Below are 12,567 nucleotides of genomic sequence, written 5' to 3'. Positions count from 1 at the left end.
GATCATGAGGTATTTCTTGACATAGTACAGGGGTGTGACGTAATCATAATGTGTCCATCAGTGATGTAGCATCTAGCATCTAGCGGTGGCCCATTGGCATCACTTTGTAGACATGTTAGCGACCGATAATGACGATGTAAGAGGGGGTTAGAAAGGCCAGTGTACGTGCGCATGTTTCAAGGATTGTTTGGACGTTTCTGAGCTGAATTGAAGTATATCTATTTTCACAGTGTTTTATGGCCGCTGGAACAATCGACGTTTACTGGTTTTCATCGTTTTACCGAGTAATATCTATGAACCAGGTAACAGTTCGTCAAAAGTGCAGTATATCATTAGTCCTGTTTGTTGACGGCAAAATTAACCAATGGTTAAAGATTAACCATTGAAACGTACGAGTTTGCGTTGCTGTACTATCAGGAAACGAGCAATTTGTTGGGTGTACTTCAGGTGCGCGAAAGCTCTGCTTGTATTTCTCATCACACAAAATGAGAGTAGAACAACTTGCTAAGAAAATTGGCCGAGTACGGCCTGAGGATTGTCATGCGGATGTGATACCGCTTCCCGGTGAGGTTCTAAATCAAACCTCAGGCACTGAGGCACCGCGTGAGGTTTTCAGTGAGGTAACAAACGGCGAGGCCACCAAGACAAGACAACAGACTTGGGAGGTTGGCTACAAGATGAGCACAGATGAGAAGAGACGAGGTTCTCAAGGAGCTAGCTTGAGGTTGAAGACAGCCTTGAAGGATGAAACAAGTGTGGTTGGGATCAAGAATGTGGTGGATGATAAGGTCCAAACAGGAAGAAAGTAAGTTCGCTTTTTGTATCTAATTATTTTGTCAAACATTTTTTTTTTTAATGAATTTGATAACAGGAGCTGAAGGATTGATTTTCGTAGAACAAATTCCAATGCCAAAAGATTAAAAGATTTTATATGGATGCGAGATTATTTGTTCCTATGTGCGAGTGACTTATTCTTTTCTCTCGGAAAAGATCTGATAGTAAAAAGGCACGTTCACAGATCAATCAAAGTGTCAATTCGGAAACCACTCATCGATATTAATTTAGCTTTGCACTGGCCGCCGGATTGCCCAAATTAACACACTCAGAGTCAACGCTTTTCACAAAGCTAAGTACATGTGTATTTGTTTTTATTGCATTGTTTAATCTTAATTCAAGAGGTTTCATGCGCGCACGAATTTATTAGAGGAAAACCGGTATGATTTACTTGCGTTGATATAAGATATCAATCTTATTTGCTGGCAGTCATGTGGCAATACCCTCATAATGGCTTGGAGAATGACGAAAAGTGCAAAACCCTGCAATGTTTCTTTTGTGGAGGTAGTACAGCTGTCCTACCTGGAACAGGACCATCATGCTCTGATTGTACTTTTCTTGCGGTTCGATAGCCTGAAAACTGTCAAATAAAATTTAATGACACCTGTGCTGTAGCTTCAGAAATTTGTGTGTTTGCGCTCTATAAAGTGTAGCGGGTACTGACCCTGGGTAAAGGACAGTGCATGATGTAGAAGATTATTCCTCAGACCTAATTTGCATAAAATCTTAGCTCTTTGAAAAAGTACCATGAACTGCATAACTGCATGGTTGAATAACCAGCTGTATCTGAATAACAGTTCCACAATTTTTAGGATTTTGCAACCCCGATGTCACTTGATCACACTAGCTTCTTTCGTTAAAAATTGCATGAATGAAACAGATAATTAAATTTTATATACCTTTTGTTGTTTTTGTAAGTTTCTTTGTAATCAATCATGGTAATTTGCTTCTTCGAACAATTATAAAGAAATATAGAAGAAAATAAACTCGATCATTAACAGCAGTTGTTCATCGTTCGGTTTAGGAATATTCCACGTCTTACGTGAATCATATTTATTCTGTGTGATCTTTGCAGAATGTATTGACTCGTTGGTCTGTTTGTTTTAGTTTGAAGAGTCAATTCGCTCGGTTCCTATTGATTCTGATGATCGATTACCCTGAGAAACGAGCTTGCCTCAGCAGTCGTCTCGTTGCCAAGGGTCGCATGTTTCTTTTACCCGTGCTGAGCAAAAACCCTTTTATTGGACAACCTGTAGGATCTCATCTACGCATGCGTATGTTATTAGAGGGTAATCTCATCTCAGGGTAGTCCTGTCACACGGAAGTCTGTTTTCCCTTGCAAAAACAAGTAAATGTTTAATAGCATGTCGATACTTAAGGAACTTAACGAAATTATACAAAAGAAAACCTAATGAATAAATCTATGAATTCAAAGAAAAAAGACGGATGCATTGTTCTTAGTTTGATTTGACTTTTTTATCCTAGATTTTAATCGATAAAGCAGGACTGTGGTTGCAAAGTGTTGGTGCAGTATCACCATAAAACAAACGAGGAGAATGCAGCAATTACAATGCCATTCCGTTTTGAGAATTTGGGGATATTTTGTTTCCGGCCAGATTTGTATTATAAATTACAACCCGGTATGGAATGGAAAAGAATTGTTGTTGGACTCCTATAATACGATTCCTTTGAATTCCCCCTTCCCTCCAAACATTCCCAGGGTGATGTGGTTATGCCTTTTGCTAGCTGGCTTGGGTATGGTGACATATCAAATTGCAAAGAGCATCACTTATTTCCAATCCTGGCCCGTCATGGTGAATGTCGAGGTGGTCTACCCAGACGATCTAATCGAATTCCCATCCGTAACCATCTGCAATTTCAATATGTTCAAGTAAGTAGATTTATATTAACAGGTATATCTGGATGTTATAGGTCGCCCATGCGAGCTTTCTTTTTGAAGCGGTATCTGAAATTAATTTATCATAGCCAATATACTTTATACCTGAATACAAATTCCGGTTAGAATTTGTTGTTATTCAGACAAAAAGGTCTTAATAAAACGTTTTTGAAACACTAAATTGGCATGTTGGTCATGTATGGTGTTTGATTTTTGAGGATTTAAATTTCCTTTTTTGTTGGACTGTTCAGGAAGAGTGCGGTAGAGATGTACGGTCCAGAGTTCGTGGAGTTCATCAACTTGGCATATCCAGTAGGAATGATGAACTCTAACCAGACACAGCCTGATTTCATGAAATTCAACGACTTTGATTTGAATCAGTTCTATATGGATACTGGACACCTCAAGGAAGATATGATACTGGAGTAAGTTGTTCTATATGGCAGATTTTGAAATAATTGATTAATAATCTTTTTTGCTCAGCGGGAAGTGATGAGCAGAATCAGTTATGAAATTGAGGATAACATTGAGACAAATATCATGTACCACTTTGTTGATGTTTTTTAAAATTTATTTTGTTTTATTTTGTTATAATGTACTTTATTTCTGTTTTATTTTTGGTGTAAAGATGTAGCTGGCAAGGACAGCCGTGTGGTCACGATGATTTCATTTCAATACTGACTGACTTTGGTATGTGCCACACTTTTAATTCTCGTACCAAAGGTATGGCGGTCAGACGCATTAAACATAGAGGTAAGTCCATAAAGTCCACCAAAATGATCCATTGCAGAACAAAGTAGCATCAAATGCCAACTAAGTTGTTTTGTTTCCTATTTTTTGATCACCAATCATCAGTTAATAATGAATCTTAATCTTATCACATCTACAAAACTAAGCAAGCCTATCACTAAGTACAACTGCACTTGCGTTTGACAGGTTCACGGTTCGGACTCCGCCTGCGACTGAACGTAGAGACGGACCAGTATATGCCGGGACCACGTGATTCAGTTGGAGTGAAGGTATCGCTCCATCATCAGGATGATATACCTAAAGGAATGGCGAAGGATTTGGGATTCGCCCTGTCACCAGGCACATACAACCTCGCTGAAGTATCTATGAGTAAGGTATTGCTCATCATAACCGATTCTATAAGTGTCTGATTGATGCAAGATGCATGATTATGAACGTGACGAAACTGATAACATCGTTTACTGTTGTTATAATAATGACTGTAGCCATCCATCTTTGTAACATTTGTGTTCTCTTCAGATTAAGAACCAGCCGCATCCTTACGGTAAGTGTGGCAGTAAGCAACTCAAACACGTTGAGATGTACTCCGTCATGGCGTGTATATTGGATTGCCAAGCTGATTACGTCATCAAGATGTGTCGCTGCAAAGACGCCTTCATGCCGGGTATGTTACACCTAACCCTAAATCTCGTATAGAGTCGCTGCCATCTCGTGCAATCTCGTGGAATGCGCTGGCATCTCGTGGAATCCGCTGACATCCCGCGCAATTTCGCGGAATCCGCTGGTATCTCGTGCAAATCACACTGCAACACGGTAAAATGCCACTTGTTGCTTCCCTGGTCTCTGACACAATTTAACACACAATAGTTACAGCTTTACCTTTTGGGTTTAAGGAGTTCCTTTTTTCCTTTGTCTTTTTTTTCTAACAAACTAAAACTTATTTTTGATATTACTTACTTGACTAAATTAATTAAACATATTATATTTTGACTTTACATCTTTTAGCATCTGACATATATTGACTTTGATGTTTATACGTTTTCCTCGTTTCTTTAATTACTACTTTGTTTTTTAATTAATTCTTTGTTAAATAACAGGGTTTTTTTCTCTTCAACTAGCTATGAACTTTGTTAACATTATGTGTTGGTCCATGTACTAAATAACATAGTTCAATATTAATGTCCTTATTTTACTTCAATTAAATCCTAATATGTTAACTTGTTTCACTTAGTATTTTCAGCTAGATTGTCTAGTCATTTCCTTCTTCTCTACTTGTTACCTTTGTTTCTCCGTAAGGATATCGCAACCCCAACGGCATGATGCCTTTTTTGACAAGTGTGCATGGAAGGAGGGGTGGAGGCCTCGAGGAGGTGACGCAGTTTTTGTTCTGGCAAAATGGCTGCTCTCTTACTACTACTGTCTAATTTGTTCATGCTGTATCTCTCCACTCCATGCATAACTGTATTTTGAGCGTTAAGTCTGGTCATTAATGGTTTAATTGCTGTGGTCTGTCACGTTGCACAGCAAACCCTTCTTGACAGGCTGCGCTGTGCTAAGTAGTGTGACCCAGTCATGGATCCATTCAATAACTGTTACTTAATTTTTCTATCATTTGCGATGTTAATTACACTTAAGCATCACCACCACATAGAAACAGTTTATTATTCGGCATCGCTGAACTGTGTTTATTTAGCAGTTAGTTGATTTTTCCATCCGATGCTGATAATTGTTTCAGAGAGGATCTGGTATTTTTTTCTCCGCCTCTAATCGTTGGAACTTCCGTCTTCATTCATATAGTTGCTTGGCAACATGTAATGTACTATTTCGGCCAAACTTAAACCATCACTAACACCATGGTCGGCCTTCAGATTAATGAATCATTTGCATTAACACAAACCCTTATATATTTTTTTCACATGCAAATTAATTGTACCCCACAAACTCGACATTACTCAAAACCGATAATAATATCTGCCTTAAATCATTAATGTATTTAATGAAAACAATTAATTTCTGAAAAATACCTATTTCATGACTTTCAGGAGATGTTCTGGTTTGTTCGCCACATCAATTACAAACCTGCCTGAATCCACAGATGGGTAAGTTTCTCACATCATAGAGACAGACAGACTGTACAGTGACATAAATGACAAGGATTTTCTTGCCGAACATTTTAAAGCGCCCTCAAGCACCAAGCTCGGAACTCACAGTGAACTTTTATTATTCTATTTCTTATGCAAGAAATGTTCATCAGCTCGTTTGAGAGTAACTGCGCATGCCCAGTGCCATGCGAGCGAACCATGTACTCCACGATGCTGTCATCCGGGATCTTTCCTGCTAGACACGTTGCCATGGCAATGGATAAAGAGTTTAACATGTCTATGGACTACTCGAGGTTAGGGCTCAAACACCGAAATCCATCCATTAACATCCGTTATGTGCTTAAATTAAGATTGCAAAGATTTTGATTATTTTGGTTAAATAAATTGGTTTCTTTGCATTTGCGTGCAATATATAATGAATTTAAGAAACCCATTTGATTCCAGAAATATCTCAGTATTAAGTTGAAACAGAATAAAACACTAAAAACTTAACATACCGACAAAACTAAATCTATAAACATTAACGATTGCAGTGAAATAATAAGTTCTTACACAGATCTTCTCATTAACGTTTAACAAACATTTCAACTTTTTCGCCTGGAGATGATTAATGTATGAAAAATATAAGTTGATATACATGATTACAGTCACGTTGTTATTTGTTCGTCTTTCAGAAATAACTTACTAGAGTTGATGGTATATTTTGAGGAACTGAAGTACACACAGATTACTCAACAGCCCGCTTACACCTTGGAAGGTCTACTCAGTAAGTAATTATATATCTGTTTATAATTTTTTTTTTTTTGGAAACATAAATTGCTTGGTTTTGGTGTTCTTCTCTTTTGTTTCTTTTTAATCGATGAAACTTAAGTTGGTTGTTCTTTCGTTAGGTGACATCGGGGGTTCCATGGGTTTGTTCATGGGGGTCAGTATCCTCACAATCTTTGAGCTCATGGATGTGTTTCGCAAGGCATTCTACTAGCTACAGAGGGCGCTTTCCGTAATTGCATAATCCTACTCTAGCGGGCGCTTTCCTAGTTACCACATGCGGAGCCGAAAGGAAATTTTTGACCGCCAAGCCGAGTAATTTAGTGATAAGTAAAGCGACTAAGAAATACTTATCAAGCCAAATGGTTACATATCCCATCTCGTAAAAGGATAGCATAAAAAAGGTACGTTTTCCTTTGTAATGTTTTAACTATGAAATAATGCGGAAATTTGGACCTGTTTTGTTAAATTAAACTAATTGGGCTTGCATAACATTGGCTATAGGGGATAGGCCTATACTACAAAGTTCGTCCGGCAACACAACTGCCTTCACACCGCTTAAAATGTTAACATATCATTCACTAACCGTTAGTTCAATCATTAGGCATATCTGATCAAATTACATTTGTTGTTGGAGTCGACACAAAGACGTTCATCGCTGTAGAGCGACTATAGTTTGTTGTGCTGAATCAAATGTCTATGGTTATCCATTGTAAAATAAATGTACCTTTCGTTACAACAGGTGTTGGTTCATAAAAGTAAAAGTTAAATATGTAAGTATTCAAATTTCATTATTTGAGTAACCCAAATGTTATATTTTAATATTGTTTTCATCTAACTGTGATTGTATTCAAGCATTTAGTAAAAATACACGTACTAGTATAACTTTTGTATGATTTAAAAAAAAAAATTTTAGAACTAAGTTTGTACGACCTCCTTGCATAACATAGGGTATATTATTTTATGTCTTGATAGATTAATAACAACAATAGTACCTTTAATTATATAAAATGAAGAAAAATTAACGATACAAATACCTGTTTAACTTATTTTACCAAGAGAAAATGATAATTTATTTGAAAAGCGAAGCTACAATCTCATGCACTCTATAGAAATCAATGGTACATCAGCCTGCATAAACTGACAAGAAGGCATGTTTTTGCCCTTCCTATTATTTTGTTTTTGTTTAGTTTCTTAATTACTTTCTTCATTTCTTTCCTTTTGTCTGATTTCTGGCCTCTTGAATCACTTTGCCAAGTCCCTTGATTGCCTGTGAAAATATTCATAAACCAGGTTACTGTTATTTTCACTGATAACGACAAAGAAAGTACAGGAAACAAACTTCAGTATAATATTATTCTTTTTACCTTTTCCATGGACTCCTCATCTGCCATGGTTATGGAAACACGTAGGGTAGCCACGCCCTCTGACTGGGATTCTCTTGAGTAGAATCCTGATGCAGGGGCCATGGTGACTTTGTGTAACTTGATCAGTCTGTCGTTGAGTTCATATGACGTTAGCCCTGTGTCGTAGACTCTAAACAAGATGTACATGCCACCAGGAGGGACGTTCCACTTAGCCAAGCCTGAGGATATTGACGTAATGGTGGACCGGAGAATTAGAGGGAGATAAGGAATACTAAAATTCATCCCAATTTTGAGCATGCGTTTAACAGTTGTCTCATGGTGACCATGCACTCGAATTCAGTATTTGATACTTCTAAAAACTTGCATTAATTGGTGATTAAAATTCTGCAGGGAGTTGAAAGCCACAAATATAAATCGCAAGAAAAAAAATTGCAAGGCTTTAATCATTATAGAAGTACCTATCAACCACTTGTCGGCCATCGCCAACGCATGCAGTCTTTTCCGGCGGTTAAATTCGACGGTTTTCTGCACGTGGTCTTCAAAACCAGCCGCACCCCAGTGTTTCAGCAGCTTGTATATGATCATCTAGCATGGGGCGATACAATGGAGATGAAAAGACGACTGGCGGTAACGATTAGGAAGTGGAAAACGACAAAGTAATTAGTGGCAATGACGATTTTGGCGGTGACGATGACAATGGTGCATGTGTGACCAATGAGGATGGTGATATCGAAATTTGAAATTGTCATACAGATGACAGGAAATGACAGGAAAAGAGCACCTCACCTGGGACATGACGCAAGTGTGGAAGGTGCCCTGCATGTAAACATACTCAATCTTCTTTACAATAGCATCGGGTCCAGTGATATATCCACATCGCAAACTACAACAGCAAAAAGGGCATGTCAATTCATAGCGAAAACATTAACAGGTTTGTGTCGTAGTAATAATGAGCATTTAATTCAAATGAAGAACAATGCTGACTTCTAAGCAGATTATGTTTGGGTAATGTAACAGTGCCACATTTTTATAACATTTTGTTAGAATTAGAAGTGATCAATTAACAATGAGGTGAACAAGGAATGCTAACCAAATAAATGTCATTTCAGTGATTGGTATTGTCATTCGTTGTCAATAACGTGTGTGGTTGTGTGCAGGTATGTTCTCAGCAACTGGCCTGGCACGGCCGTGGGGAGTGACAGCGTATCGGAGCGGGGCTCGGCCGGATTTGACGGTGAGGATAATGCGAAAATGTATGCACTTCTCGACTTGGGTGGGTGGCTGGTAAAGTGAGTACTAGTTGCTTCCTATATATGTTTTCCAGGAAATTACGTTGTCTTTACCCCGGTGAGACGATTTTAGAGAAGGAATCAAATCGCAGGACTCTTCCGTCTACGTCTAGAGACAGGTAGCTTGGCACCCTGGGCTACAGAAATCGAAATAATAATGGTTACGTAGGTGCTGAATTTGGGGGGGGGGAATGGTAAATTTTGGTAGATAAAAAGAGAAAGAATACCAAAACAAATCCCAAAATTTATATTCGACTTTGAAACCTCAATGTGCATTTCACTAAAGTAGATGAACAGAAAATATTGATAGCGCAATAAATTTCATTTCCGAATGCACACATTGAAGACAAGTCCAATTCTCACCATGACTTCTTGGAGATAATAGTACGGATCATCTTCCACGATAAGAAGATCGTACTCATGGGCAATAGCATAGATTTCTTTGCGTCTCTCTGCTGAGGTGGTGACACCGGCTGGATTGTTACATGTTGGGTTGAGCCATAGGATACGCGGGATACCTGACCTGATAGAATAACATCAAAATCAATGATCGTGAAAAGTTTAACAATTTAATAAAAAATGTAGGCCTACAGTTTACCTTTTAATTTTTTTTTAATTTTTGTAAAGTTCTAGATCCTGACTGTATATACTTACTCAGGATTCTTGGCATCTTGCGGTGTCCATCTTGAAAGATTCTCTCTCAACGATTTAGGATTTGTTCCATCCGCATCGATATCCACGCATAACACCTCGCTGACTGCACTGATCTATGCCAATAAAATACCTTTCCTTAAAATTCCCGATCCTCAAGGATTAACCATAAAACGTTCACAGCGGTTTACTGGCTCGTATTGACAATAATGACAACAATAATAGTTGAAATTATTACTAAGTAGACAATGAAGCCGATTTGCGTACCAGTGGTGCTGAAACAATGGCGAAAGATGGTACGTTGACAAGAATCGGGGCCTTGCCGTTGGAACACATCAGACCAAACTGAAAGGAATAAGACAGTAAACCTGGAGATCAAAGTTGTAAGTCATCCTTTGGCCTCATTTGGGCCATAAGATCACAAAGTCTCTTTTGTCACATTTTGGCAATTTCCCCATAAATACCGTAAGCAGAGCCATCTGTACTCCAGGAGTCATAAGTAAACGCATCTTGCTTGGGCCCTCCCCCAGAGCTGCCGTGGGAGGGCGGTGTTCCTCACACTGCATCTTGCACAGCAGATCAAGAAGTTTGCTGAACCTGCATTCACAATCAAAGAATGACACTTTACTGCAAGCTTACAGCATAATTGAACCGACGGGGTGGGCCATCCTCAGTATTTCTTTCCATAAAGTAGTCGTGCATTTTCTGTACATGTATTTCTTTACATAATAAGCAACAAAAGTACTCAAAATCTAAAGATGGGTGCTTAACAACTAATCTGATGACATTTTAGCTCCGTGAATGCTGTAAATTTTGAGAACACAATATGTTATCTCCATGATGGTTCATGCATAATGAGAGACTCATCATTTCAGTCGTTTTCACCTCTCCCCTGATCACCGTGATATATTTTGACATACCCTTTTGTTTTACCCATTGTTTTACCCATGACATACCCTTTTGTTTTACCATACTGCAATGCTTTAGCCATCTCTTCTTCTGTAATCTGCATCCGAGTTCCATCCCTACAATGCACAATCATCAGACATATTGCAGACATAATTATTATGCCTTTCGTACGTGGAATTAATATTCAACCAAATTAGTTAATTCCCATTGAATGTACATGTAATTGTATACAACGCCTGAAAAACTCAAGCCGTCCTTGAATTATTCGCCTAACAATCCCACGACCCAGCCGCATCGCAAAAACAAAAGTTCCATTCCGCATGCAGTACATGCAAATAGAAGTTTCATGTGGTGACAGATGGCATGCTCAATTCCACGTGTGACTTCATAAATTATACTTATACCAGTGCACTCATAAAAAATGTATTAGGCCTAGTTGTATAATATTCTTTATATAAGCGCATATAATTATTACAATCTTATTAAATTTCACCTCTATCACCGCTATACTATAAAGCCTCGTAATTACAACACCGTGTACTGCATGTGTATTCATGTAAACGAAATGCCTTTAATACAAAATTAATGACTGCAGGTGAATGTAATGCATTATTCCCAACAAATATTTAACCCCCCGCCCGAACAAAATTAGAATAACTAGTCAAACATAAGCTAAGCGAAATCGATAAAACCGTCCTATACTAGTAAAAAAAGACGTTCTATTGTGTCCATTATGCGAAGAGCGCGAGCCATATTATTGTTGATTTGGTTCAGAAACGCTCAGAAACAAATTGAGTCAAAGAATTAAGACTTCTTTAGTCGCACATGAACATGATAGTGATGCTTTAATCCTTTTTGTTTAATTAAAAAATCCTTTATTGAAAATATTTCCACACAGATGACATATTCAATGTAAAAGGACGTTCGTAATCAAACGGAAGTTTTAGCCTTGCAAATTTAAATCCATGATGAGCTAATATTCGGAAACATCGGCCCAGATGGAAAAGCCAGGTCAATTGGTTATCCATGCTGTTCATAAGTACAAGTACTCATGTGGCTTTTTGACATTTTCTACATAGCTCCTTAATTCGACCTGATCTTGTATGTCTACTCACTTGAGAGTGAACGTAGCATTACTAAATGGAAATATGGCAGGGTTGGGCATTCCTAATGAAGAACTTCGGTCCACATCGAGAGGTGTCGAACCGACTGTATGAAAAAGGGATTTACAATATTCTGGGTCATTTTTATTGCCGATATTTTACTATTGTGGAATACGTCCAAACAAAGTGTACCTAAAAGATTTGCCTATACATGTATATATGACGCGGCGGCTATGTTGGAATTAATGCAAATATTAGGCACCCGCCCATGTGGTGTCATCCCGTCTTTTCCATCTGCCAAGTTTAAGATGCTTTGAACCAGCCAGTCACTGAACTTGGATCCAAGCAACCTGCGCGTTACTAGGCATATGGTGCATTTTTATAAAAGGATCCAGGCAGAAAATAAACATTTCAGTTTTTGGACGAAATGGCCCTAATTTTGAAAAGTTTTCAATATTAATTAAAAGAAATCGCACTATATACTCACATATTTGTTGAATGACAGGCGGCTCCATCTCCTGCACTAATGCATTTAAAAAACGCGAGTAATCCATGGTGCATAAATACAAATATTCAATTTAAATTGAAAATATTTCACAACATATGAAGACGCTTGAAGAAGCCTAGGGAATAGGCCAGTAGTCAGTTCTATTATAAGACCTGGAGCAAGCATAAACAGCAACGTACATGCAGTACAATTAACAGTGAACAGGAAAGACGTGACTAGTTCATACTGTATTACATGAACGTGGGCTGTGCAGCCAAAAAAACGTGAACAAAAATTAGGTTATTGATAATAATATGGGTCACCAGCTGCCTTATTTATGCATGATTGCCATCCACGCCTGCATGCATTAATGATGAACGATTTGCAGGGCAGTATTCCCCGGATCAGTG

At 38.2% G+C, this 12,567-nt stretch overlaps 2 protein-coding genes across 2 annotated transcripts; one reads left to right on the top strand and one right to left on the bottom strand.

The window, feature by feature from the left end:
• Positions 1–6: 6 nt before the first annotated feature.
• LOC119727370 (acid-sensing ion channel 2-like) lies at positions 7–7,721 on the top strand. The gene is made up of 10 exons (XM_038199238.1): positions 7–805; positions 2,555–2,725; positions 2,983–3,156; positions 3,360–3,484; positions 3,668–3,855; positions 4,001–4,145; positions 5,524–5,580; positions 5,723–5,876; positions 6,258–6,349; positions 6,474–7,721. The coding sequence occupies exons 1-10, from the start codon at positions 486–488 to the stop codon at positions 6,563–6,565; spliced, it is 1,518 nt and encodes a 505-aa protein (XP_038055166.1). The 5' UTR covers positions 7–485; the 3' UTR covers positions 6,566–7,721.
• LOC119727372 (kynurenine/alpha-aminoadipate aminotransferase, mitochondrial-like) lies at positions 7,531–12,413 on the bottom strand. The gene is made up of 12 exons (XM_038199240.1): positions 12,158–12,413; positions 11,683–11,776; positions 10,615–10,683; positions 10,123–10,255; positions 9,926–10,003; positions 9,662–9,774; positions 9,371–9,530; positions 9,062–9,144; positions 8,505–8,601; positions 8,177–8,303; positions 7,719–7,936; positions 7,531–7,621 (listed from the first exon to the last, which is right to left on the bottom strand). Exons 1-12 carry the CDS (start codon positions 12,222–12,224, stop codon positions 7,559–7,561), a joined length of 1,302 nt encoding a protein of 433 aa, XP_038055168.1. The 5' UTR covers positions 12,225–12,413; the 3' UTR covers positions 7,531–7,558.
• Between the last annotated feature and the right edge of the window lie 154 nt (positions 12,414–12,567).

This window comes from Patiria miniata, unplaced genomic scaffold, assembly GCF_015706575.1.
Source record: "Patiria miniata isolate m_02_andy unplaced genomic scaffold, ASM1570657v1 HiC_scaffold_20, whole genome shotgun sequence".
In the NCBI taxonomy this organism is placed as follows: Eukaryota; Metazoa; Echinodermata; class Asteroidea; order Valvatida; family Asterinidae; genus Patiria; species Patiria miniata.
The sequence above is the reverse complement of the archived record's forward strand: the minus strand, read 5'-3'. Positions and strand labels throughout refer to the sequence as shown.